Source organism: Chlamydotis macqueenii, chromosome 4 (assembly GCF_036417535.1).
Source record: "Chlamydotis macqueenii isolate bChlMac1 chromosome 4, bChlMac1.mat, whole genome shotgun sequence".
Classification (NCBI taxonomy): domain Eukaryota; kingdom Metazoa; phylum Chordata; class Aves; order Otidiformes; family Otididae; genus Chlamydotis; species Chlamydotis macqueenii.
The window spans coordinates 67,393,159-67,420,551 of record NC_141559.1 but is presented as its reverse complement, the minus strand read 5'-3'; the positions used below and the strand labels follow the sequence as shown (position 1 = coordinate 67,420,551).

Below are 27,393 nucleotides of genomic sequence, written 5' to 3'. Positions count from 1 at the left end.
TCAGGGATGACCAATAGCTGAAGCATATTAAGAGCATTGTCCAAATAGAGTCCAACCATTAACCTAATACTGCCAAGTCCACCACTAAACCATGTCCCTAAGTGCTATGTCTACACACCTTTTAAATACCTCCAGGGATGGTGACTCAACCACCTCCCTGGGCAGCCTGTTCCAATGCTTGACAGACCTTTTGGTGAATGAATTTTTCTGAATATTTTCTAAATCTAAACCTCTCCTGGTGCAACTTGAGGCTGTTTCCTCTTGTTCTATCGCTTGTTACTTGGAAGAAGAGACCAATACCCACCTCGCTACAACCTTATTTCAGGTAGCTGTAGAGAGCGATTAGATCTCCCCTCAGCCTCCTTTTCTCCAGTTCCCTCAGCTGCTGCTCATTAAGACTTGTGCTCCAGACCCTTCTCCAGCTTTGGTGCTCTTCTTTTGGGTTAAAATTGTGTAGCTTTTTTATAACAGCCAAAATTTAAAATACTGATACTTAAGATAAATTAAATGTTGATTATCTTTGACTTTTGCATGTGCTATTCTGTTGAATAGAAAATAATGAAGATGCTCTTCATACTCCAGTTAATGAAGTTAAAAGTAAAGCAACTGCAAAATTGAAATCCACAAGAAACAAAACTGGCAAAGGTATGCACTAGCTTTTTCTGGCTACAATACTAGTTGTTTTTAATAAAATAATTTAATCCTAAATTTTATATGGACATACAGATATAAAAACCATTCAGTCTTTATACTCCATTGTAGCTTGTAAAATTTTATTTGTTAAAAGATTAAAATAGTCTGTTTTGTGGAAATCTTTGTGCTGTTAAGTCTCTCCCAACAAAACACTTTTTTTTTTTTTAAAAAAAAAAGTCCAACTACAGCATTTCAAGATAATTTCGCCACTGTCATTTACAGTAATGTACAGGTGTTTATGGGAGAAGTGGTGCACTGCAGGTTTTTTTTGTTGGTTTCATTTTGTCACCAGATTCTATCTGAGATGAGTGCATATTTATGTTTCAATGCAATATCAAACACTGAAGAAATATATAAAGGTAGTATAAGAAAAGAAATAATATCGTGATATGAGAAGAGACTTTTGCTTACGCTTAGGAAAACGGAATGCAGCAGCAGAAGTGAAGTCTGTGAGCAGAAGAAAAACTGGCAGAACTGTAACATGCAATAGTGAAAGGTAAATCCTTTTCTCTCCACCATGGTCTGTTCTAACAAGGAAATTTAATTTGAATGCTTTTCTTTCCCAAAACCTGCACCTTTAATAGCCTCTATTCCTAATACACAAATAAACTTTTAAGAAAAAAACTTTATTTGAAGTGGTACTTTTGAAGCAATAGCAGGTTTGATAGCTTCACATTTTATTATCATTGCCTAAGAGCCTGTAATTCTTTTTTTTTTTTTTAACATCACCTTTGTGCATAGAGTTAACATACATTCTAGCCAACAGGAATTAGCTTTTTGGCTTAAAGTATTACTCTTCTTCCAATCACTTCTGCTTTTTAAATAACAGTTCTGTGGAAAATAACTTTTATTTTTATTTTTTTTTAAATTTAAAATCTCACACCTCCCCCCCCCCCCCCCCCCCCCATTTTTGTTGCTTGTTTTTCAACATGTAGTTGGTAAGCTTTTAGAAATGACTGGGAAGTGAATATACACCATGCATTCCTTCCCTTATTATCTTGTAGGATGTAAGTATTAAAGAGACATTATCTTTGTAATTTTCATTTCTGCTCACTCTTTCTCAAGCAAGTAATCCACGGACTTTCGGGTGACTAGGGTTGATCATTCCTATTTATACTTTAATACCACCTAATCTTTTCGGGATTTTGCTTATTTTGCAACTGCTAACACTTAGTTATCTTTACCGATACTGCTGTAACACTTGGAAAACATCTTCCCCCAAAAAATTCTCAAAAAGTAACAAGTTTAGAGTTAGTAAGAAGTACTTTTACTCTTTAAGATCATGTTTCAAGCTTGTTAATATAAAAACTCCTCGGTTTGCTTAGTCTTTTTGCCCTTACTTTAAAATATTTCTCATTTCAGTGATGATGAAATTCCAGGATCGGTCCCAATGTCAAGTGCAAGGCCTTCAAGACGAGCAAAAACAGTGGCACTTGAAAAAACGAGAATGACTCTTACGGGACTTTTCAATAAAGAAGCAGATGAATGAAGACAAAAGCAGAGAAGATGTCCTTTGCTAATGCTGGTAGTCAACATCAGACTGGAAAAATAAGATTTGTTTTGTTGTTAGTCATATTTAACTGTTTTTATATTATGATCATTTGTAATTCTAGAAGTTTTTAATTTTTTAATAGGTACTTTTGATGATTTTCCCAATATGAAGTTTATCATCAATGTAATTAAAACATATTAAAATATTACCTGCACAAAACCTGGATTTTTTTTTTTTTTACTTTATAGAGAAGAATGCTTTTTATCTGCAAATAAAATTTGCTGTCAGTGCTAAGTACTTACTAGGTAAAGCTATATCTTAATTGTGAATTCTGCTTCCTGCAGATATGTGTTCACTTTATTTGAAATAGTATTAAAATGGTAAAACTGAGTTACTGATTTTACAAACCTAAGCCTGGAAGTCTGCTACTGATCTTGACCTGGTTATATAAAATCAGTAATGGGCTTTTAGAAAAGCATAAAAATATTTGTGGTGCAGAACAAGATCCAATAAGGAAAGGAATACTTAAGTACAGAAAGGGCAAAAAATGAAATGCTTTATAAGATCAGTGTACTGTCTTTTCAAAGTGGCATACAGTTGTGATTTCTCTGTAGCGTTGATGCTCACAAACCTTCTTCTGACAGCATACCTAGGGAAGTCATGAGTTTTGCAGAGACAATAGAAGTGTCACTTTAAACTGCACAGTCGTCACTGCTGACCGAGCAGATTCACTCTGGAAATGCTAGGGTTTTTGTTTGGAAACACTGTCAATCATGTCTGGTTTTGTTACAATATAGATAATTCTCAAGGCTGTCAGAGAAAAATCGTGTTGATTGCTTGACATGTGCATCTCAAGTACAGATACTGAATGTTGCTTTCTAAGGAACTTGCATTTAAAATAGGTAAATATACTGCAAGTGATCTTTGGTAATTCCCAGAAATGGCTTAAGTGAAAAGTAGCGTTCCCAAAGTGTAATGCCCAAACTCCTAGGCTATTTTTTAAGCTTGCATATATATAACAGACACGATTGTGTTGCTTTTCCTCCGTTTTGGTTTTTGTTGGAAACTTGTCAAACCACAAAATGCCATGACATGCTTTTCTGCTGATATTTGCTATTCAGAAGCTTATGTAACTGTGATGAATTATTTTTATTCATCATTTTAAACAGTTTTGAAGTTCTGAGCTCCCTCTTTGATAATTTTTCAAATCCCCAACTTGTGTTCTAGTGCAAGTTCGCGTGCATGCGACCACTTGAGATCAGAGGCACTATCTATCCCCTTGAATCCTGTCTAAACGTAGTTCAAAATAGTGAAGTATACCTTCCCTTGTGCTTTAGGGTTCATTATTATTATTATTATTATTATTACTCCAGTTACAAGTTCTCTCTCACCCTCACTCTTGTGATTTGCTCTTCTGCCACTCGTACAATTTCAACAGCTGCTGCTTGTTCACTCTTTGGTTAAAATGAGTTTCTAGGAAAAGCAGGAGCAATAAAAATTCAGAAAGGCTTCTGAATAAAGGGGAGACCTTCAGTTCTGCCTTCTTGCAGTTCTGTTGTGCCTTGCCACACATGCAGGTTCTATCTCTGGCATCTTTAGGAATGCTGTACTGAAAAAATCAGGTTTCCCTGAAGTCACCTCTCAGCCAGTGGATGTCTCTGCTGTGGAGATGGCTTCACTGGTGTGTGTTAATAGGAGTCAGACACGGACAAACTGGAGGGAGTTCAGTGGAGGCCCCAGGCTGCTCAGGTGGCTGGAGTGCCTGCCCTGTGGGGAGAGGCTGAGGGGAGCTGGGCTTGTTCAGCCTGCGGGTGTTGGGAAGACCCCAGTTACCTACAAGGACTCTGTGAGGAGATGGAACCAGGCTCTTCATTGTTGCACACAATGAGAGGACAAAAACCACTGCGCATAAATTGAAACCTGGGCCAGAATATAAGGAGAAAGCAGTGGAACAGGTTACCTGGAGAGGCTGTGCAGGCTCTGTCCTAGGAGGTTTTCAAGACCTGACGAGGTAAAGTCCTGAACAACCACCTCTGACCTTGCAGGGGCCTGCCTTTGAGCAGGATGTAAAACTAGACTTCCTGAGGTCCTGCGCCTGAATTACCCTGTGACCCTCTGCAGGGTAGAAACTTGACCACCAACTGGCAGGTAATTTCCAGCCCTTCTGGGCTCTTCCCCTGCCCTGCTTCCCTGTCAAGGGAAGTGTTTTCTGTGCAATAGAAAATTTGGTGTGCTCTTACCGAATTACATCATCTTTTGAGGAGGGATGGCTGCTTAATTGCAGGGTCAGATGATGAGATGTGTGTTGTATTTTTCAAAGCTGATTATTAGCACTAATCAAGGTTTAAATGTATGCAGCTGACTTCCTGAGAAAGTTGCATGTGGAGGCATTAGATAGAGTACAGCCAAAGGTGATAAGGGGCCAAGTCTGGAAGTATCTTACCACCTGCAGTGAAAAATCTTGACTTGCATTACTTTCCCTAGCTAATATGATGTTGCTGATTTTTATTTACTTTAATTCTGTGGGCTGAAAGTACCTACCTTCCTGGCTGCTTAATGAAGGAATAAAACTTTAATCCCTAAAATACTCTAAATGATTTTAAAACAGCCTCTTTATTGTTCTGAACCAATTACTGTGCATGCTGTCTTTTTTCCTGGCTAAACACAACAGGGTGACCAGAGCCCATGAGCCAAACTAGACCTAGAGTAGAAGACTTGACTCTGTATTAAATAATGGTAAAATAGCAGTGGACACTTCTTGTCAAACTTAAAGTGATCTGATGTTTATTCCTACACTAGTTTTTGTTTCTTAAAACCAATTTTGTGATTGTTTTTGTTTGCCTGATCAGTGTCTTCAGACTACAAACTAAAAGCTTTTCTCTTGGCGAGAGTCTCCTTTGGCTGGCCGTTATTTCAAGATGAAAGGCAAGTGCTGCACCAAGAACACTTATTTTTCTCATTTTGTTTATTGTATGACTTAGAGAAGTGGTTAGTGAGCTTGGGTTGTGCCTCTATCTGACCCCCATCTGACAACTTCTGAACTAATCAGGCAACTGAAACTCAGTATGACATAAAGGCAGGGATCATAATTGGTAAAAGTTAATGAAAACAGACAGCTGCTTGGAGGTGAGATGTGCTTTTAACAGAAGAGTTCTGCTATTTACTCTCTTTGAAATGAGAAAATCCATGTGCCATCTCCTCCTTCAGGCACACAAACAGCGTTAGTTCCACTGCTGGTGAGACTGTTTTTGTGTCCTTCTTGGACAGCTCTGACTACGTACTCTTCCTTGTGCTTTGGTGGGGCTCCACTGAAGTGAGCTTCAGTGCCTCTCCCCTGGGGAGTTTAATTCTCTTTTTGTTTTTTTTTTTTTCCCCCATAGAATCCAAATAAATACATTAAACAGCGGAGATACATAAAGACCTAGACAGTGTGGTGTGATGGCGAATGTTCATTCCTTAAGCAGCTTCTATGCTGTCTGACGCTTCAGTGACTCAATGTTCTCATGACACTTACTGAAATTCACAACAATCTTCCTATTTCAGTTACTGGATTGCACCTGCAAACCAACAAATTTCTGTAAAGAAAGAACTGCATCTTCATTTTGTTAAGTAAGATTATAATGTTAAGTGAATCCTTTTATAAAATAGTGTCTTTTAAGGAAATTTCCTTCTGGAAAATTAGTTCTTGGCAAGTAAAGGACAGACACTTTCATAAAAAAGTTAAGAAACTACACTAGCTATTGAATGTATGACTCCAGAAAAGAGAAATATATGGTTTTATTCTAACACTTTTGTTATAGCTCTATTAATAATAAGGTTTTGATGAATGAAGTACATGAACCTTGCTAGAGCTGATCTAAGCAGGGAACGTCTACAGTGTAGTTGGCTACAACCATTTACTACTTCTTTGAGTAGAGTTTAAAATTTTGATGTTTACATTGAATTTCCAGAATACACAGGAAAAAAAAAATGAAATAGGAAGAGCATTTACATCCATTTTAATTGGTGGCAGGCATAAATTCGTAAAACAAAAGGGGAAGAAAGACCATTTAGCAGAACCCTCAAAAAGTGCAGATACAGATTCACTGAATGACAATCTTTCCAGAGATTCTCCTGCAGGCTTGGCCTTCCTCTTAAACATTACGGTCATTAAACACTGTCACACAAAAGTTCTCAAGATAGATGAAGATGAAAACATACCGCAGACACAAACTGGTTGTTCGATACGTTTCAATCAGTCTGCATTGTGGTTTAACCCCAGCCAGTAACTACTCTATCCCAGCCGAAACCAGGACAGTTTGTGAAGGAGATCTCGGATAATTTACCTTTTCTGTTTTACTGCTTTGTTTCGAGGTAGTCAGTCTTCACCTGTTACAGATTTGTTTCAATTGTTATTACCATAACTCTTTACATGGTGACCTATGCCACAAATTACATAATATATTAACTTTCGTGCACAAAAATAAAATTGGGAAATAATAATTAAAGAACATTTAAAAAATCACAATACTATGAAAGGGGAACATCGGATTCTGATATAAACTTGTACTGCAAGAATTTCATGATGGTCAGATGTGAAACTTTATATTTAAAAAAAAAAAGAAAAAGTACATCAAAATGAATAATGCTAGTAGTAATATAAAGTCAAATCACACAAGATCATTTCAAGATCAATGTAATAAATGCTTATTATTCAGCAGAAAAAAAATCAGGAACAATGTACAAAATAATAGTGCAAGAACAGCTGCAATCTATTTGTTCTCATCAGTTTTGAGATTTTGGTTAAAAATGTTACAGCTGGCGAGAGATGCTGCTGAAATACTCAGATTCCACTCAGTGGGCTGATTAAGGCACATCTTTATGGACTTCAAATGTTCATTCTCTGTGTTCATGTCTATTGAATTCTGCGGCTCCGAGACTTTCACTTGTAGTGTGCTGTGAGAAAAGAAGTGGGGGGTGGGAGAAGGAAAAAAAGAGAAAAAGTTTAGTTCACTTTTCTCTTCCCCTGCAAACAAGCAAACCGCTAAGAGTCAAGATGAGGTGGTGGCAGATCGCATACACTGTGAGTTTTTTGGTTGTTGTTTTTACTGCACTATGTTCCAGAAACTCAAGATCAGAATCTGACTGTGCTGTGCTCTCCATGTAGCAAAAGCAGGTCGGGCTTGTTTGTGTTGCAATAGCTGAGGTCCTGCTAATTTGTCCTAGGTCAGTCTCCTGCTAGCTACTGTTTTGCAGAGGAAGGGGCGCGTGCTGCAGGCTGGCCTTTCTTAAATCCTGTCCACCTGACTACTGCAAACACATAGAGCGGGAACTGGGTGAGAATTTGGGGTTGAGTTGTTGTTTGTGTTTTTTTTTGCTGACATTGTTAATTTAGTACAGCCATGAAAGGACTAATATATAGCCAGTTTTTATTTTGTTTCAAACCCAGGAAAATAAGTAATACAAGAAGGGAAAGAAACCTAGCCCTTTTTGGGGATCACTAAGCACACAAGGATTTAGTGTGGAAGTGAGTCACCGAACAGAACAGAATCACAGAATCCTTAGGGTTGGAATGGACCTTTAAAGGCCATCCAGTCCAATCCCCCTGCAAGGAGCAGGGACATCTCCAACCAGATCAGGTTGCTCAGAGCCCTGTCCAACCTGGCCTTGAATGTTTCCAGGGATGGGGCATCCATCACCTCTCTGGGCAACCTGTTCCAGTGTTCCACCACCCTCAGTGTAAAAAATTTCTTCCTTAATATATAAAGCACTATAATTCTGCAGACTCAGAAGACAAGAAATCCCAATTTCAAACCTCTCCATCTCTACTTTTTTTGGGTTTTTTTTTTGCTGCCTACCTCCTGCAGTGATGCATGTCCTATGTTCAATTCACTGTTTCTCACCATTCTTTTTAAAGATTTCAAGAACTGTGAGAATGACACAAAGTTGGAAATATTGCTAATTACTCAGATACTAAAATTAAAGTTCTATGTATTGTAATTAAGGGGAGGTAATGATCATGCTATAAACTACCCGCACACAGCTTCTCCTACCAAAGAGGTGTTTGACCAACAAGAATATTTCTTAATAGCTCATACTTGCTGCATTTCAGGACACCAGGTCCATCACAGGATTCAGGTGCAAATTATCAAGGACTGAATCTGCTGAAGTACAGGATTCACATGGGTGGACAGGATTCACACTGCGGACACTCAGTAATTCTAAGACTATAACCTAAAACATATTTGCTCGTGTTACTCAAATACTACTGATGGACTTTGATGAAACTTTTTCCTATGTCATGGCAAGAGGGAAAGACAGCTAGTGTAACAGCTAAAGTGACAATCGTTAGTTTTCACAGATCATCTGAAACACAATTTTCATTCTTTTATATTTTTAAGCAAGCTCTCTAAAAAAGTTGTGTGCCTTTCTGACATGGTGGTGAAACAGGCATTTGTAATTTACTAACTGTAGTTCCTAACCCTCCGTAACTGGGTACTGCTCCCATGCCCTGAATTTCCTTGTGTCCTTATTCTTCTGCCTCTACCTTGTGTCTTGTTTTTTGCCTTGTACCCTTTTCCTTCATTCTTTTCTGTTTGCACACACTGTTGTTGCTCTGATCTTTTGCTTCCCATAGGAAACACACAGGGTGAGTGTGGGTAGCAGAGAAGCCTTTTGTCAGCAAGGTTACTTTCTTGAATTTACAACCTCTTCAGACTTGAACGTTTGGCCTCACTTGCTGTGAGGGAAGTCAAAGCCTTTTCTTATGACCATGGGATCAAGTGTATATATGAGAAGGTGCCAGGGCTGGCTTCTGAAATCTTGCAGCTTGCTTCACCCCTACTGATTATGTGCTTTCCAGGTGTAGCAAAACTTAAACCCTTAAAAGAAATAATCAACAGCTAAATGAACAGATAGGGCTGGAACGTTGTTTTGTTTTGAGGTTTATTGTTTCTTGGGTTGAGGTTTTTTTTTGATGGTGGTGGTTGTTATCTGAAAGGAACATAAATGCCTTGGGAATCCAGAAATTGCAAACTATCAAGTAGTATATACCTGAAAAGTGCTTGAAAGAGCAGTATTTCTACTGTCTTTAAGCAGTAAATACCTAAAACTTGTTTAATGCTGGGCAAGTGCCAGACAGAAAAAGCTAGAGGTTCATGCTCCTCAAGTGATTTGGCATGTTACTTCCTTATATAAGCTAGGAATTGCACAGTCAGTACAGCCCATTTTCCAAACAACACTGCTACCAATAACCTGGATACCAGGATTTGGTGTAATTGTGATCGTAATTCCTTCCCATTTGCTTGGAATGCAAATCTGAACGCAGAATGCTATAATGCTACCAAACAGCACTTTCTGAGTAGTTAACTGTAATGGCTGCCCTCTCTGAGGGACTGCCCTGCTCTCTATCTGAGTTTTTGTACAGCTTTCTGTACAAGGTGTAAAAGGCAAGGCTGAATTTGCAAAACTAGAACTGAAGTACATGCTGGTAACTGTCATGCAGTAATTTACCTCTTACAAAATAACTTTAGGAAACTCAACAGTTTGGCATTTCAAAAGAATGCATAAAAGCTGGAATAGAAAAAATGTTGAATTAATGTTTTCTTCAGTTCCTCTGTATGGGTAACATCAACATATAAAGCTCAGGTATTTTAGGAAATTTTGCCTTGATAAAAATAAAGTGGAAAATAATATGGTTAGAGATCTGCAGTAATATATTTGTTAACCAAGAGCCTTGTCATTCACCTTGCTTTTTATTCTTTTACCTGTAGTGATTTATTTTCTAGTTGTTGATGTAACACGGTACAAAAACGGTGTATTTAAATAGTATTCTTAAAGCAGAAAATGTAATTAAGGCATAAAATTAAATAGAAGAATTCCTCCAGCCAGATCCATCAATAGGTTCTACTCTAAATTTTATTTCTCTCTGCTTACAAAAGGTGCTCTGTGCATTAAGCATTCCTAGCAAAAGAAAGATGTTTCATACAGCAACGCTCCTGTCAGGAAGAACTGCAGGTTACAGCCTGATGCTACCAGAAGCCAAGATGCCTATTTTGGCAGAGCTTGGAATAAGGCTGTAGAATACCTCTACTCTACATCCTCCTGCAGTTCTCCACTACCAACGCTTGCACCAGTAAGAGGACGGTGGTCCCTTTAACTTCCCAGACAACAGGCTTTTACTGATCTTATATAATGTCTCTAAAAAGGTTAGAATTTCCAATTCTGAAGCCATCTGTTTACTATTCCAGCAATTATCATCCGTTTTGTTTTTATTCACTTGGGATTGACTCAGTTAACCAGCTTCCATGGAAGTGATTTGTGGAAGTCAGCTACAGGTGCTTCCGTAACATGGAACATAAATTCCAGCCACAGCACATTCAACAGTTCAGCTTTCACTAGTGAATTTGAAGACAGGCTAACAGTGCTAAATGCCCAGTGAAAAAGAAGAAAATAGTCTTTATTTTTGTAAACATTATTTGTATAATAAACTAGTGATAATTTTTGAAAATTTAGATCCTTTTCTTCATATTTAATTACACTTTCTACCAGCCTTTGTCCTCAGTAACATATTTACTGCTTAATTTAAAAAATATTTCAGAGTGTACAATAACTGGATCCTGATCATTCTTGTCTCTTCTTAGAAGGTCAAAATTAAAAAAAAAAAAAGGAAATGAGCCTACACCTTTTTGCTCTGAAACAATGGCAATTAAAAAAAAAAAAAAATCTATCTCAGGGAGCAAAGTTGTATGTTTCTGTAGTCCTCAGGTATGTGCTATATCACTGCTCTGTATAAGAAGCATGTTCAGTCTTACAAAGATGTTTGACTCTTTGGAGTCTCTGTGGAGAGAGTCCAGATGAGGGCCACAAAAATTAGGAGAGGGCTGGAGCACCTCTGCTATGAGGGCAGAGAGTTGGGGCTGTTCAGCCTGGAGAGGAGAACGCTCCAAGGAGACTTTATTGTGGCCTTCCAGTACTTAAAGGAGGATTATAAGAAAGATGAGGACAAACTTTTTAGCAGAGCCTGTAGAGATATGACAAGGGGTTATGGTTTTAAACTAAAAGAGAGTAGATTTAGACTAGACGTAAGGAAAAAAAAAAAATTATGATGATGGTGGTGAAGCAGTGGCACAGGTTGCCCAGAGAGGTGGTGAATGCCCCATCCCTGGAAACATTCAAGGCCAGGTTGGATGAGGCTCTGAGCAACCTGATGTGGTTAGAGATGTCCCTGCTCCTTGCAGGGGGTTGGACTAGATGACATTTAAAGGTCAGACCTGTGCAGCCATGGAAGTACAGAGCTCAGTCCTGGTGGCTCCCCAAAATACAGGACAGATTTGAACTATGTTGACAAGTTTAGATATACACAACATTCCTGCCCCCTTTGTAAGGTAAAATTATTTAAAGTAGGTTGACATCAAAAGTTATATGGAACTGTGATCTTTTTGACAAGAATCGCTATGTTTTGTGGTAATACAGATTATTTAGCGCTCCACAGAAGGCACAGATTTCTTAAAGAACAAGGAAGAAAAATATTAATGTAAGTTGTCACTGAAATGGGCATGAAGAAGGGATAAAATTTTAGGGCATAGTTTACTAGTGCTGATAGTATTAAACCTGTTAAAGAAAACAATAATCCTCTGATGTCAAACCGTTCATAGCATACTGTCTTCAAAGACCCTGGAAACAAAAACCAGCTAAGAATCTAACAGTTGAAAGGAAACATCATTAATTTTATGATGAACATCATTAATTCTTAGCATCCAGGCACTGCTGTGAAACAATTCTGCCTCTGATCATGAGTTCCATGAAAGAAAACTACCTAATTTCTATGCATTATTAGAAGTTAGTAGCAGGCAAATAAACTAAAAAACCTCTAAACACCTGTTGTGCAGATGAATACTATTGCATTTGCCTTAGAAACATACTATCAACAAAAAGCTTTTGCCGTCTTTATTCTACTTAATCATAATTCAAAATGGCTTTGAATGAGGTACAATAAGACTAAGGCTTGGAGGTTCAAAACTGGTATTCTGGTTTGGGTTGTTCTCGGAGGAAACAGAATGCCACCATCTCAACAGTGTGATGCATACGGTACATAAATCTTGTCATTTGAGCTGGATTAATCTCAACTCTTTAATTCGTAATAGTTTTCTGACATTACAAATGCAATTGTGTTAAGCAGGGAGATTATCTTAGAAATATGATGAGACAGTCCCTGGGTGGTTTACAACCCACCAGACTGCTGAATTAAGGAAGGTCAAACAATAATTTGCAAATAAGTCATTTCCTCTTCTGTGATTTCTACTACTTAAATATAATTTAAAAACAGCTGTGAGTAGTCTCAGCAACAAATATTATACAAAAGAAAATACAAGACTATTTCTTCAAACACACATCTCTAGAACTTTAAATGAAAAAGACAGGTAACAACAACCACCACAATTTTAAGAATGGATACCTTAAGCTCTTAAAATCTTAAGCTATACTCTTAAGCTCTTAAATCTTTACTTGCATTGTAAATAAATTTATTAAATTAAAAAAATAAATTGTTACTGAATGTTTCGAAATTTATGCTAAGTGCCCCAATAAAAACAACAAAACCTAACTTTAAGTGCTTTTTTTTCCAAAATTTAGCCTCCATTCCAAATGGAAAACATCACACGTAGATAAAAGAGCACCATCTAAGTGAGAATAAGAATATTTTTTTGGATTAAGAGAAATATCGTATGGCATTCTTACAGCTTCTAGACAATAATTTTTCAGCTAGGCTTCCACTTCATGTACAGGATAAGGATCCATTATTTGAAGGAAATAATTGAGATTTCAATACTTTGAAATAGACAACTCTGAGGGCCAGCCTGTGTCAATAAAATATCAAGCATAATCTCTGCATATTTGTGAAATCTGCACCTTAGATAAGAACCACCTCTGAAAAGACCCATCTGAATAGACCAATTTCCCTAAGCATCTTAATTTTCATGAACACATGTATTTCAATATGAAATGTAAAAATCTTATTATGCTAATTCCTAGCAGGACCACAATTTAGAAATATTCTATTGTGAGCTGCAAAGTGAAAGCAAAGAATAGGAACACCTACATAAGACCTGCTTGAAAACACATGAATGTAGTCGCATAACTCACTGATGGCTTCACAAAACATTCAAAACATGAATTTACACTGAGGGTGGTGGAACACTGGCGCAGGCTGCCCAGAGAGGTGGTGGATGCCCTATCCTTGTAAATATTCAAGGACAGGTTGGATGGGGCTTTGAGCAACCTGATGTAGTTGAAGATGTCCCTGCTCCTTGCAGGAGGAGTCGGACTAGGTGACCTTTACAGGTCCCTTCCCACTCAAACCATTCTATGATTCTGTGAAAATCAAGTAGAAATGCATAGGCTTATGCTTTTGAAGGATTTTAAGTCCTAAGCTAATGATAAATTAAGGCCATTTCTACTGGTAGGCATACAGTAAGATAAGCAGGTCTAAAGTCAGTCATCGCTGAAGAAAGAGTTACAGCCAAGTTAAGATACCTGCCCCACTTACAGATAAACCATGGTAAAAGCCAGAGGCACAGATTCCTTTTCTTTGTGCCTAGAAGCGGAGACAGAAAGGAGCATGTGGCTGTAAGCAGAGGAAGGAGAGTAGGTGAGCTGGCACAGCCACTGAAATACAAATTTGTGAAACTCCTGCCTAAATTTAATTTGCGGTAAGGAACCAATAAAGCTGAATGCAGACATACGTCACATCAATTTCTGCTGCTGAAAGAACAAATCAGGCAATAAAATGTCAGATTGAGAAAACCAAACAAAAGAATACAGAAAAAAAGTCTAGGTCTTCATAAAGCATGAAGTTTCTCACTGAAGATTTACATCCTCTTAATAGAGCAAGAGATACCATTATTTGTACTCCAAAGAACACTGAAGAATAATCTAAGCAGCCTTTACTGATGTCTAGAACATGAGAGAAATGAGCATCAGAAAAAAGTCACCCTCCTTCAGTTATGAAAAAATAGAAATAGAAATTGCTCAACCTGTTCCACAAGAACAGAATGTACAATTTGACATGAGAACAGGCGCAAAGCAGTAACTTTTCTAGAATTATAAAGTGTCCAGAAGCATGGAGCTAGGAAGACAAATTCTGTTTATACATCCTGATTTTGGAAGACTTGTATCTTTATACTGTAAGAAAAAAAAATTAAGTTACCTGGTTTTCAATAAGAAAAAAATGGATTAAAATGTAGGCATGGCTAGCTAGAAAAGTTTTTCCATATCTGAGTTTGAAGAAATCTGTGACAAAGGCTGACTGACATCTTGCTCATGTATTATTCATGTCTTATCAGGTGTAAGAGATAGTATGGACCAGCAGAAGTACATAATGACAAATATGCTGTAAAAAACAAAACAAAACAAAACAGGGAAACAAATGGGGCTGCACTCATTCTGCAGTGCTCCTGCACTCACAAACATACAGCTTTGAAAAAAAAAGAAAGCTGATGCGTGATGTGAGAATGAATTAAAGTTTGATACAAAGGGAAAGCAAAATATGAAGACAGGGTGCAGATTAATGTGGAAAAACTGGAGTGTAATGGTCTGGATGGTCTGAACAGTGGTTCAGACATTGGTGTGAATAATATAAATGAATAAAAGCAATGGTGTTAAATAAATGACGGTTCAGCAGGGACCATGGCAAAGTACCAATGCAGGCAGTTCTTTCACAGAGGCGTAGGTGGCTATAGTAGATCACATATGAGGCACAAGACAATGCTATATTGCTGTAAAAATACAAATATCACGATACATAAAGAGCAGAGGGAGAGCTAACATTGGAAGTGATAGCCAGTGACAATGAGGCAGTTTTCATTATGGGAGCTAAGCTGTTACGAGAAGTGGTTAGACATCCTGGAGTGTGTCCCTGCTCCTTGCTGGTGGGTTGGACTAGATGACCTTTAAAGGTCCCTTCCAACCCAAACTATTCTGATTCTATGATCCTGTTTGGGCTCAAGAGCCTCCCTGAAAAAGCACGCACATTTTCTATGCTTCTGTGAAAGAAGAAAAAACGTAGAAAGCCGCAGGGAAAACTTAGCTAGTCTGGCTTATTAAAGAGTGTAATATAAAAAATAATGATGACAAAAGTCACACACTGAGGAGAAAAAAAGTGAGCATTTAGATGAGAAAACAAGTCAGTCAGCTGAAAGTTGGCAAGCCAGTAAGGAGGAAAAAGAAATAACAGAAGGAGGAGATATGAATACTGAAGAAATTCAAGATTATACCTTAGGCGCTGAAAGGAGAAGATGGAGAGAGATGTGTCTCAAGAATAATATTATTTTATCAAGGTACACTGCAACCAATCAAAACATTATTTTGAATCATAACCTCGTTAGGAACCTGATAAAAATGTGTGGAATACATTTAAATTATTGCTCAGTTACAATAACTTCAGTATTTTATTTGACTAGCAGTGAAATAATTTCTATTTTATTTTCTAGCTTTTTATAAGGCACTATTAAAAAAATCCTTGCAAACAAAAAAGTAATTAAAAAAATTCCAATTAACTTCTAAATTGAGATCTCAATCTAGGTTCTATTTACAGTATTTCAAAGAAGTTATTTTCTCTTAAAATAGTACATTAGAAATGTTCTCAGTTCATATGTAGCACATATCCCTGTATAAATATATATAGGTACAGGTCTATAAATCGTACATTTCTATATACTTGTATTTGTTAAAAAACGTAACTTGGGTTTCCAAACATTTTATTCCAGTTTATTTTAAAATATCTAATAATATATTTTAAATAATTAGGAAGTAAACTTTGTTAATGAGGACTCCATAAACTTTCCTTGCTAGATTACACACCCAAGAACACCATGTTTTATATCACATTGAAGCCACAAAGCATGACACTACCTTAACTACCACCAAGGGCAAAACAGTCAAGCTGTGATGCTGTAGTGGTGTGTGCATGTGAATGCAAAATGCTGCTCTTAAAATCCTGGGCTTCCTGTATAAAACAATTTCCATTCAGAAATCGCCATTAACATCTAATTAATTGTTGATTACTGTAAAAAATATCTGGCTTAATTAGAACCTGAAGGCTGTCAACAGCTTTCAGAAACACTCAATATACCAGGGAACACTCAAGATTCAAGGCCATTTTAAAGTGCAGAGATTTTCATGTTGACCACAGGAAACACTAGAGAAAAAAAGCCTTATGATAAGAAAATGCTGTCCTTAAAATATAGCAAAAATCTTATTTGTATTAATATCCAGTTACCAAATGAATACAAGGAAGAAGGAACGTAAAAAATGAAAAGTAATTTCTAACAGCTATCAAATGTTTACCTACACTTGAATTAAAATTTCAGATAATAAGATTTAGCACGCCTCTGTAAAGCCCTGCAAACAAATGTTTAGACTTTCTCCTGAAATAGTTTAAAACAATGAAAACATTTCTATTACTCTCAAATCTTGTTTAAACAATATCTTTAAGGCACAATGTTGTAATTATAGCAAAACAAAAGGATACTACTAGCAGAAGGATAAACAGTGAATAAATGCAGCATTATATTTGGCTTGAAAATCTGAAGAAGGTGTCAAATCACCAAAGGGCAGAATACAACTATCTTTTGATTGAGTTAAAGAGGAATTAGGGAAGAAAAATCTGCCCAAGAACACATGCAAACAACAGCCCAGTCATATCATTTTAAACCTTCCCTTCAATTCTGGAACCAGAATCTGCACTCTTGAATGTAACTAACTGAAGATTCCAGTATAAGACACTTTACAAAAATGTAGTGAAAGGAAAAAACCCCATCACTAGCTTTAGCATATAAACAATAGAGGAATGCAAACAGACGCACAGTACACGTGCCTCTGAACTAGAGCATCTTGAACAGGAATATTTTCCCAGAGCTCAACACCAAAGTGTAGAATTGTCTCAGTATAATTAACCTGTATTGTGATGGCCAAACTACACAAATACTTTATTTACAAGTTACATCATCAGAGGCTGCGTTGATTAACCTAGCCTTTTCTAACTAACATCAACCAAAGCTCTGCTTTAAGGTTGTAAACTCTTAAGAGAAGAGAGGATTTTAAAAAGGATATGACTGAGGACAAATAGAAAAGCATGAGTATGAGTTTCTCTGGTTTTGAGGAAATAAAATTAAAGAGAGATAACAAACCATACTGAATAAAATGATTTTTAAAACCCCGACATGTTTAAAACTGGGTATATAAATCCTACACAAAGGCTTAATGATCATGACGCTAAACTACAGAAATTTTCTTGCAGGTAAAGGAAATTAAAGACTTCAGAGCTGAGTTCTTTCAAAGAAGTATACTATTCAAATAAGCAAAAGTAAAAATCCTTAGCTTAGAACCCTCAGAAGAACATGAGGAACAGCATACCCTAAGGCAACACGTAAATGACCACAGTTTAAAACAAAACAGCATCCTAAATTTATACACCTCATACTAGATCACGAGAAAAAGACAAGGGAAGGAAAGACTATATAATTGCATTTGGCAAGTAGAATTCCAGAGTGTAAAACAAGATGGAGTGTTAGACTGTGGTATTAGAGCTGCTGCTGTTGCATGAGGGGGAATGAGGCAGAGACCATTAAGTTAATTAAAAGAGTCAGGATTTATTTATACGTGTATAGTCAACTATATGTCAAGTCTACCTTTCTGCTTTTATACTTTTGCATTAAAAATGGCCCACTTACTGAGAACAGTCATTCATTTCAATATTGTTCCTACATTTCTGTATTAATTTTCTTACTTTGTTTTATGTCTGTCTGTGAAAAAGCACCTTCTTCTCCAGCACTTAGGCGCATGAAAATTTCTGTCTGCTTACTCTGCATCACAGGTGAAACTTCTTCTGAAGCCAAGTAACCTTCTGATGAAAAGCCTTTGTGAAAAGAGCTAAGACAGGGCTGCTGAAAAGGGTGTCTCAAAATCAACAGATTTAATGACTGTTCCACTATGTCTCTTTTGCATTTTACCTAACCTAACATTTTAAATTTGTTCCCCATTAGGAGCGTAGAATGTGCTCCTTCATGAAAGGAAGCTGAAGAGACTTGCTACGAACAATCATTTTTGTGACTAGATCATTGGTGTGAGATTGATGTCTTCCGCCGTAGTAGGAAGGTGACTCAGATGGTGTACCACTACTGGATTGCACTACCATAAGACAAATACGCAACAATACTGCAATATTAATGCCATACTAATATAAATGTGTAAAAAGAGTTCAAAAAGTTTTCCCTTTCAATTTAAAAGAAAACTATGGTAACGGAAGTCAAGTTTAAGAAAAGTTTTGTCTGTTGTCATATGAATATAGATGTTATTTTACGTGCACAATCAACAGACCAATTAGACTCATAAAAATATCCAGTTTTAATAGATTCCTAACTCTTGTAGTCAACTTTGAAATGACTACAAAGATTAGGAAATTCTCATTTTAAGTACTGCACTAACTTGATCTCATTAAGATAGCATTTAAAAGCAGCATTCAAATATAATAAGAAATGAAAATTGAAAATTTGTATTATCTGCCAACAAATACAATGGATTTTCTTTTAAAACTCCAGACTACGTGAAGAAAAGCCAGATTATAAGGGAGAAAATGGAAAAGTTCATTTTAGATGAAGAACATATCCTGGCTTCAAGTGATTGGAACTGAAGCTTTTCTATGTGAACTCCCACCCTGATACGAAGGGTAAGTAAACAGGTATGTCGTGTCACCACAGCATGCAGTACTGCCTGCTATGATAGTAGATTCACAGGTTCCTATCACATCTGTGATAAATCGACACCCTCTGAAGTAGATTTTTAAAATATTCAGTAAATTTTACATTCCTAAAATGGAGTTTTTTATAGTATTCCATTTTATTGTTGCTTAATAGTTTCTCTTACTTTAGCTTGGCTCTCTTGAAGCCTTTCTGGATCTCGTTTGTTCAAGTCCACAGCATGAGAATGTGGTCTTCAGTATTATAAGGAAATACTCTGAACCGCTCTCATGGAAAGAAAACATAAATGCTTTCCTAAAAACATGCGTACGTAATTTTCTTCACCACCATAGGGAGTAATAATATTTCAGTGTTGTTAAAGAAACTAAAATGGTCAGAACATAGATTTATAGTAAAAGGGAACTGCCCCTCAACACATCAAATGCATTGTTGAAGCAGCAGTTCAGAAGTCAAGCAGTAACAAATAGCATATGGACCAATGTCTCTACCATCCACCTTATCTTGAATAAAACAGGTAATATGAAAAAGTTTTAAACTCTCTTCTGTTGCTACAATGACTACATGGCTAGTTCTGGTTGCGTGATACTACCTTGAGCTGTAACAACTCAATTGCTTTATCCCCACTTGCACATTCTAACAAAAATTAAGTACACATAAGAATTTGGTAACAATGTTCACCCTACCTGCCACAATGCTTCACAATAAAACAGCATCACAACACCTCTCTCTTTCAAGAATATTCGGTAAGATCAGTAAAACTTGAAGAAAAACTTTAAATATTGATCATAAATGCGTATATAAGAACATTTCAAGCATGACAACAGAAAAACAATATAATTTATGATAACACATCAACAAAAATACAGTCCAAAGAACATATGAATGAATAATGATGTTTTCATGTACATTAAACTTCCAGATGCAGGAATTATGTTTGAAACACATGCATGCACAGCTAGAAATCATGTTCCTTCTTTTTAGTCAATAGCTATACTCTAGACTAAAAATGTTTCTATGATTTCCTTGGCTAGTGCAGACAGTACACAATGTTGAATCAACACACGAAAACAAGACATCCTTTTCTATATCAGACTGATACTGCACCAGTACTCCTAAAAAGGATTTGGGGTTGCAATTGTGGAGAAAATTCCAGAATTTTAATTCTTTGTCTTCATCAATGAACGTTTTCTTTATCAATGAACTTTCTGTCCTATCCTTTCTAAAGACAACGATTGATATGAGAAACTATGAGTAAAAGGGAAAATAACAAAAATTGTAAATGAAATAATGTAAAATACCAAAACAGTTATCAGATTTCCTAAAGATCCAAAATAAAGGAGGAAAGTTATCAGGTAAATAAAATTGAGTCCCAATTAAAACTAACATGAGGACATATCACAGTTAATAGGTCTTACATTGCCATAGCAAGAGAAAGTTTAAAGAGAAATATAATTTGAATGCAAAATTTTCTCAACTAGTCAAAATTATGAAGTAAAAGTATGAGAGAGCTCTTTCTTCATTTGCAAAAAAGGAAACAGATAGATGTTACCCTTTCCTTTTCTAGTTCTGGCTTTTACAACAATCTTGTGTCAAGGTTTGATCTTCTAAAAAACAAGTTTTTAATGTTGAGTTTGGCTCCAAATCAGTGAAATAAAATAAAATAATAATAAGTCTGAAGATAAAAAAATGCTGTTCTTTGGAAAAGCAGGGTTACACTGAATGAGTATAATATGAAGAATTTTATGTATTGCCTAAAGCATAAAAGAAATATAGTATACAATAGCCATAATATTGTTTATATTACAACTTAAATTAACTTTTCAGTTTATTATCAGAGATAGTTTTCCACAATATAGAATACAAAGGGGGGACATAAGATTTTGCTCTGATATTTTGAATAGTTTTTTTTATTCTTTGGGCAATATAATCAGATTAGCTAATACAATGTTGTTTCTACAAATGAATACTTCTGCAGACTTCTGCAGTAAATGAATTCCTATTGCAGATTTTTTTTTCACTTGGTGAGCATTTCACAACTTAGTTATTTTATTGAAATGAGCTGAGACTTCTGTTTAAGGAGATCTCTTCACCCAACAGAAGAAATAATTTCACAAGTGCACCCTCTTTGTAAGTAACATAATGGCATTTCTGAGATCACAGTTGTATTACAATGTATTATAAATATCTAGCTTTAAAAATGGATTTAATTTCACACTAGCCTAAAAAGATTCCAAGCCAATACATTTAGCATAGTAACTGTATTATTGTGCTTGTGTAGAATAATTTTGCATTCTGAATTGTTCTGTAAGGATTCAATGCACAAACCCTTTAGAGTCAGCAGATTTCATTTGGCATTGAATGGATACTAAAACGGATCTCTGATTGAATACTTCTCAGAAGTACATAGTACTACTTTTTACTGTATAATTATAAAATCATTACAGATTTACATTAGAAATCATTCACTGACTTTTTTTTTTGTAAACAACTGTATGTTAACACACTGAATTTCTGCCTCATTTTTTAAGTTACTGTTCCTCACAATAGGAGAAACTACAGTGGAAAGAAATTCTGTTCCTTTTGAAATCAATAACCAGTTGCAACTGACTTCAGACATGTCAGAACTTGACTTGTTGTCTGTCTGAACAATATTAGTTAGCTCTTGTTCTTTTATCTTGGTTTGTTAGCGCCATAACAGAATGTAACACACCTACTGCAGCCAAAAGATTAGTGTAAAATATTGTATATATTTTTAAGTTGCACTTTTTGCATAATTCTGATGCTATACAATATTTAACTTCATGAATTCTCTGAAATTAAAATGAGTATCATGCAATAAAAAAAAAAATCTGAAGTGCTTAGTTGTTTGACTTCTTCAGTTCTTTAAGACTGCAATTTTAAGATGAAGGGGGGAACAGGAACTTACCTACTTGGTACTTTGGGTAATAAGTTGCCATTTGTCCACTAGTGCATGATTGTCTCTTATGCCTTTTTCTTATATTTGTATCAGTGGTCTCCCATTGTGGGTTTTTTCTTTTGTTTATTCTGATAAGAACTTCAGAACTATCAGCAGGATTATCATCATGGTTTACACCACTACTTAATTTTCTGCTGTGAAACTGGTCATCCAGCCTTTCAGTCACTTTAGAAGAACTAGATCCTTTAGATGTTTCCATTTCATTTTCTTGTTTCTTTAATGCATTTTGCTTAGAAGAATGAGACCTTAAAAGAGGATGTCTTTTTTCTTCCATATAGGCCTGATTGCTTTTACTTTCAAGAGCTTCAGGAGAATAAATGACATTATTTAACTTAAATGAATTGTGCTGCTCAATATGGTTGATTTTTCTCAGAAATATCCTACAATCTTTAAAGGTTTTGGCTTCCCAAGTACTTTGAAACAGTTTATCTTGGCTTTGTTCTTTTCTAACATTTTGTTGGCAACAAAGTGTTCCATTTGTCTCTGCATGTGACTTAAGTATATTTGCTAAACCAGGATGTGGGCTAAAGTCAGAAGATCCCATCATCTGTTGAACAAATGCATCTCTGGCTTCATTTTCAGTTGGCAAGAGGCTACTCTGAGATGCTACTAAAGTCTGAGTGGGCTGGATTTCTACTGTATTTTTTTCCTGGAGCTTGCGCATTTCATCCCCATTGGTTTCGCCACTTGTACTTTTAAACAACTGGCTTTGGCAAAAGAACTGCAAATTTTTATTTTTTGATTTCCAGCCTCTGGGAGCCTGATTATAGAGCTTTTTCTTTTGTCCCCACCTATCACGCTGTAACTTCTTAAATTCACTTCTTTTCAATCTGGCTAACGTGAAATTACTTTTCATGGTTAAGACTGGAGACCTCACCATGTTATGTAATATTTGTAATTTCCCTGCTGGTTTTGAAGGAGAGGATAGTGCAAACTTTTTAAAGTGCTTTCTGAAAGGGCAAGTACTAAGATCAGATTGTTTAGTTTCCACCTTTATCTCTCTATTACTAACCACTTCTAAAGGATTGCGAGCATTTGCCTTTCTCACTAGAGAGAGAGACTGTGTTTCTGTAGTTTGCATAAACCAGGTGCAGAGTTCATTCATGTTACACTTTTTCTGAAAAAGCATTTTTATAGGTGATGTTTCAAGTTCTACAAGGCAGGAGTCTAAAGGGTTTGACATTTCAGTATTACAGCCTTGTTCAACAGGATCCCTTTTTTCATATACACATTTATCAAACTCATTTCCCCCCACTCGCAACCAGGTATTAGTTATCTGTTCAAATCTATTATTTAGTTCTTCCAACAAAGTATCACTTGAAGTGGAAGTAGCCCACCACCTGAGAGAGGGATTTGATGAAAAAATGGGATCCGATGATACTTCATTAATAGGCCCAAATTCACCATCCTTAAGATCCTGTTTTGCATTTCCTGAACTTCTCAGTTCTGAGGTATCTTTGGATGCTGTGCTCTGATTTGATTGCCTATGTTTTTCCTTTTGATCTTTAGCTTTTTTCAAATGGAGTTTGTAAGATTTATGTAGTAAGGCACTTCTACAAGTAAATGCACTAGAAGATGCTAATGAATGTAAAAAATGCAGCGAGGGTTTTCTGTCTCTAGCAGAATGTCTCAATGGAATTTCACGTTTTCTTGACACTGTTGTAATAACACTGTTTGATCCATCCTCTCTAGAATCTTTCTGCGTGCTCTTCACTTGACCCATATTATTGCACAGTTGATTTTTTCTCTCCTGTGGCGTGTTTTTTTCTAACACATTCTGCTGTTGTAAAGGAGGCAAACAGTTGCTAATACTCACTTTTCTTTCCTGAGGTGAAACTCTATTAACAGTCACTGATATGCCAGATATTTTCACTTTTGCTGGCCTACCAGGTTTTCGAATGGTAGTTAATGGTTTCTTAATTGGCCGTATAATATTGCTGCAAGGATGTGGTGATGCTAGGTTACTCTTGATAGGTCTGACATAGTCATAACCAGAGACCTCGTTTTCACTAGAAGAATTCTGTAAGGCTTTTACTATTTCAGTCAAAGCATTTTGAGTTTCTGCATTATGCCTTGCTTTGCTGTGGTCATTGGCAAAATTAGAATCAATGCGTTGTGTGGGCAGAACGTTGATGACATTTGGATTACCTTCAGAAACATGTCTCTTAGTTCTTCTTGATCTTCCAAAAACAACTGTCACAGTAATATTTTTGTTGCTGTTAATTTCTTCCATTACTGCTGCATCAGATTTGGTGCTTTTACCATCATTGCTAAGTTCAGGTCTAGGTTCTGTGCTTTCAGTTACGTCTATTTTTGGTTTTGGAGGCCGTCCAATAGGTCTCTTAACCTGTTTAACAACTTGAGGACCTATTTTCTTTGGTCTACCAGGTTTTCTTTTAAAAACAGATTCATTGCTACTGCTTGATTTCTCCACAACTTCATCATTTTGTTTCAAGTCATTTAAGTTAGTTTGACCAACTGGACAAGAGCTTGTAAATGCTTCCCCATAAATACAGCTTGACTCCTCCTTAGTATCGTTTTCACTGTAATCACAATCCTTGACACAGATTGTATGAGAAAGATCTCCTGCGGCCCGTTTCTCTAACAAAGTGTTTGCAAGCCCCTGAAACAGACAAATATCTGTGCTTCCTTTAGAAGATGCAGTTGCAGATGTCAAAGTGTATTTGACTCCTTCACTACTATTAATCTCTGAGACAAACATAAGCTTAATAGGACTAGAGTAGTTTAAGGGAGATGAGATCTCCCCAGCTTCAGAAGTTGTATGCAAATCCCCATTATTGGAAGTTGAACTGGATGAATCAAAGGTCAGAGATTTCAAAAGGCTGGCATCAATTTCTTGATCTACAACCATTTCTTCTTTGTTTGTTGTCACACACACAGTTTTGATTTTACTGCTGCTTGGCACGTGTGAATGTGGAAGGAAGTTTTCTTCTGTGCATCCCATTTCATTTAGAGTAAAAGGTAAGCCTCTTGTAGCAGCTGGGTACATAACCTGTTGATAAGCATTATCTTTTAATTTTCGGCTTATTTTGTAATTATCCAGCAATGAGTTGTTAGTCTTTCTAGCTAAGTTTATTGTATCTTCTAAACGCTCTACAACAACTTGCAGATTTGTGTCTCTCACAATTTTGCTTATATTTATGCCACTGCATCTTTCAGCATGAACATCCTTATTTATTTTCATTTTTTCCAAACTTTCTAAAGACTTTTTTGCATCAGATGACTTTCTAAATACAATATTGTTTGTTACGTACACAGAGTACCATCCAGGAGGTACAATGTTACGTTTCGTTCTGCCCAAGATTCTATTACTCTCATCCTTTACAGGAATCTGATCAGTCTTTTTCAAGGCTGCACAATCTCCTTGTGTTTTTGCAAGTTCCGCCTGGCTAGCTGAAATAGCACTGTTTTCTGAAAGAACCAGAAAGCTGGAGCTGGTTTGAAAATTAGTAAGAGGTAGTTTGAAAGACTCTGTTTGGTGTACTGGAAAGCACATTGGTTTGTTTTGGCAATTCATGCATGGATTACTTTCAAGATGTTGCAAAGCCTCATCTTCTACCACAGTAAAACTGTGTCTTTTATTTGGATATATTTTATTGATTTTCTTTGTAGATTTCTTTGCATTTCTCTCAGAAATTGACTTTTTTCTTACAAGAGTTTCATCAAGGCTTGCAAGCTCCCTCTTGATTTGCAAAGACTGTCGTCGAATGAATGGCGAATCTGGAGAATTATACATTGCAAATAAAGTTTCCTGACGCTTGCGATATCTTGTTTGGATAGTTTTATTTTCAATTTGTTTATCATGTTGGCGAAGTAATTCCATAAAGCTGTAATCACTTGCCTTAGCATTATGCAAAATAGAGGTTATGAAGTCTCCTAATTTGACATCATTTTCTGGTGCCCTGTCACTGCTGGAAAGTTTTACAAGATTTGTTGCTATATCTGTAGTGTCTATTGATTTCAACTTTTCATTAATACGGTCTATTAAATCTTGAAAAATGGCAGAATGTTCACCTTTCTCAGCCTTCTCAGAATTTATATAATAATTGTTGCTTTCTTGATCTGTTGATAGCAATGTTCCATCTGAATATTCAGTCCCTTTTTCTCTGCATGTTTTACCTTCATATTCAAATTCTCCTTTGCTTCCTTCAGCTGGCAAGAGAGATGGAGGCTGGTTGATGGATATTTCAAGCTTGTTATTGTCTGAAGTAAGACAATCTATAACTGATCCTTCCGATGATTCAAATTCTTTACTCTGTACAGGTGATAGTGGAGGCGGTGATGGGCTGCGAGATCTATTTGCATTTTTAATGCTGTTCAAGAGATCACAATCCTTAGTTGAATATGTACATACTGCCGCTTTTGCAGAATGCCTGTTATAGTTTTGCCATTGTTCAACACAATACTTATGAGAACTACATGCTTTGTTCACCATTGTCTTAATACATCCAATCGCTACAGCTTGGCATGACAAAGAATGGAAATCTCTAATACAAACAGACAGAGGTGATAAACAAGTGTTTGGTCTTTGATTTTGTAAACAGCACCTTTTTGTCAGCATATGTCCATTGCAATTGCAAAATGAAACGTGTACATCCTCTTCAGTAAGGGAAGTGGGATTTTCAGATTGGACCAAGTGTGTTTGCTTGCAACTGCAAGCTATAGGAACATTTTCATCTTGTATTAAAAATTTTAACATAGCCAAAGTCTGTTGCCAGTGATATGAACAAAAAGACTCCAAAACTTTGTTTAATGTTGATTTTCCTTTTTCCAAATTTTCCTCTGAATTTGCATCAGTTGTTGAGCTTGAACTGAAAATGAAAACAAATCAAAACAAAATATAAATTACAGTAAAACACCATATCTAATGTTTGCTATAATGGTTAAACTCAAGCCTAAAAATCTGAAGCTTACAAAACGGTTGTTCTATTTGCACTATTCAATCATACTTGCAAGTGTTACTAGCAATGATGTGCATCTTATCTATAGCAGTGATCGTCCTACTATACGAAAAATAAACAGGAAGAATTTAAAGGACAAAAAGAATAGTTTGCAATGTAGCTTCTAGTATCTAAATGTAATTACAACAATGTTAACTTTCTGATATTTCAAACTACCTTAGACTTTAATGAAGGAACCTCAAACCCAGGGAGCTCAGTATTACTCCTGTCTCACAAATTGAGGCACAGAGAGGGTAAATGACTTGCCTAAGGTCACAATTCATGGTTCTGGCAGAGGGCAGAATGGATCCATTTCTGCTAAACTCCCCCTAAGATATTAATACACCAAAGTGTATTGAATGCTTTTCAGGATACTCTTAAAGATCCTTCCAAAGACATTTTTATTTATCTATTTATTTTTAAAGAACAGTTAATAGGCCAGCAAAAAATAGAAAAAATAGCCACCTGTTACTGTTACTATTCTTTGCACGTAAAACTTTTCCTTCTAGTTTTTAAATAAAAAGCAGTGGTGCATCA

General features: G+C 36.3%; 2 protein-coding genes across 2 annotated transcripts in view; one reads left to right on the top strand and one right to left on the bottom strand.

The window, feature by feature from the left end:
• NCAPG (non-SMC condensin I complex subunit G) overlaps positions 1-2,355 on the top strand; it is a 29,782-nt gene extending 27,427 nt beyond the window's left edge. Inside the window, exons 19-21 of the mRNA XM_010128203.2 lie at positions 553-645; positions 1,111-1,189; positions 2,056-2,355. Coding sequence (XP_010126505.2) covers positions 553-645; positions 1,111-1,189; positions 2,056-2,182 — 299 coding nt within the window. The 3' untranslated portion in view covers positions 2,183-2,355. The remainder of the gene's footprint in view (positions 1-552; positions 646-1,110; positions 1,190-2,055) is intronic.
• Positions 2,356-6,167: 3,812 nt separating this feature from the next.
• LCORL (ligand dependent nuclear receptor corepressor like) overlaps positions 6,168-27,393 on the bottom strand; it is an 86,448-nt gene continuing 65,222 nt past the window's right edge. The window contains exons 7-8 of the mRNA XM_086746934.1: positions 21,849-26,727; positions 6,168-7,120 (exon numbers count right to left, since the gene is read on the bottom strand). Coding sequence (XP_086603060.1) covers positions 7,061-7,120; positions 21,849-26,727 — 4,939 coding nt within the window. The 3' untranslated portion in view covers positions 6,168-7,060. The remainder of the gene's footprint in view (positions 7,121-21,848; positions 26,728-27,393) is intronic.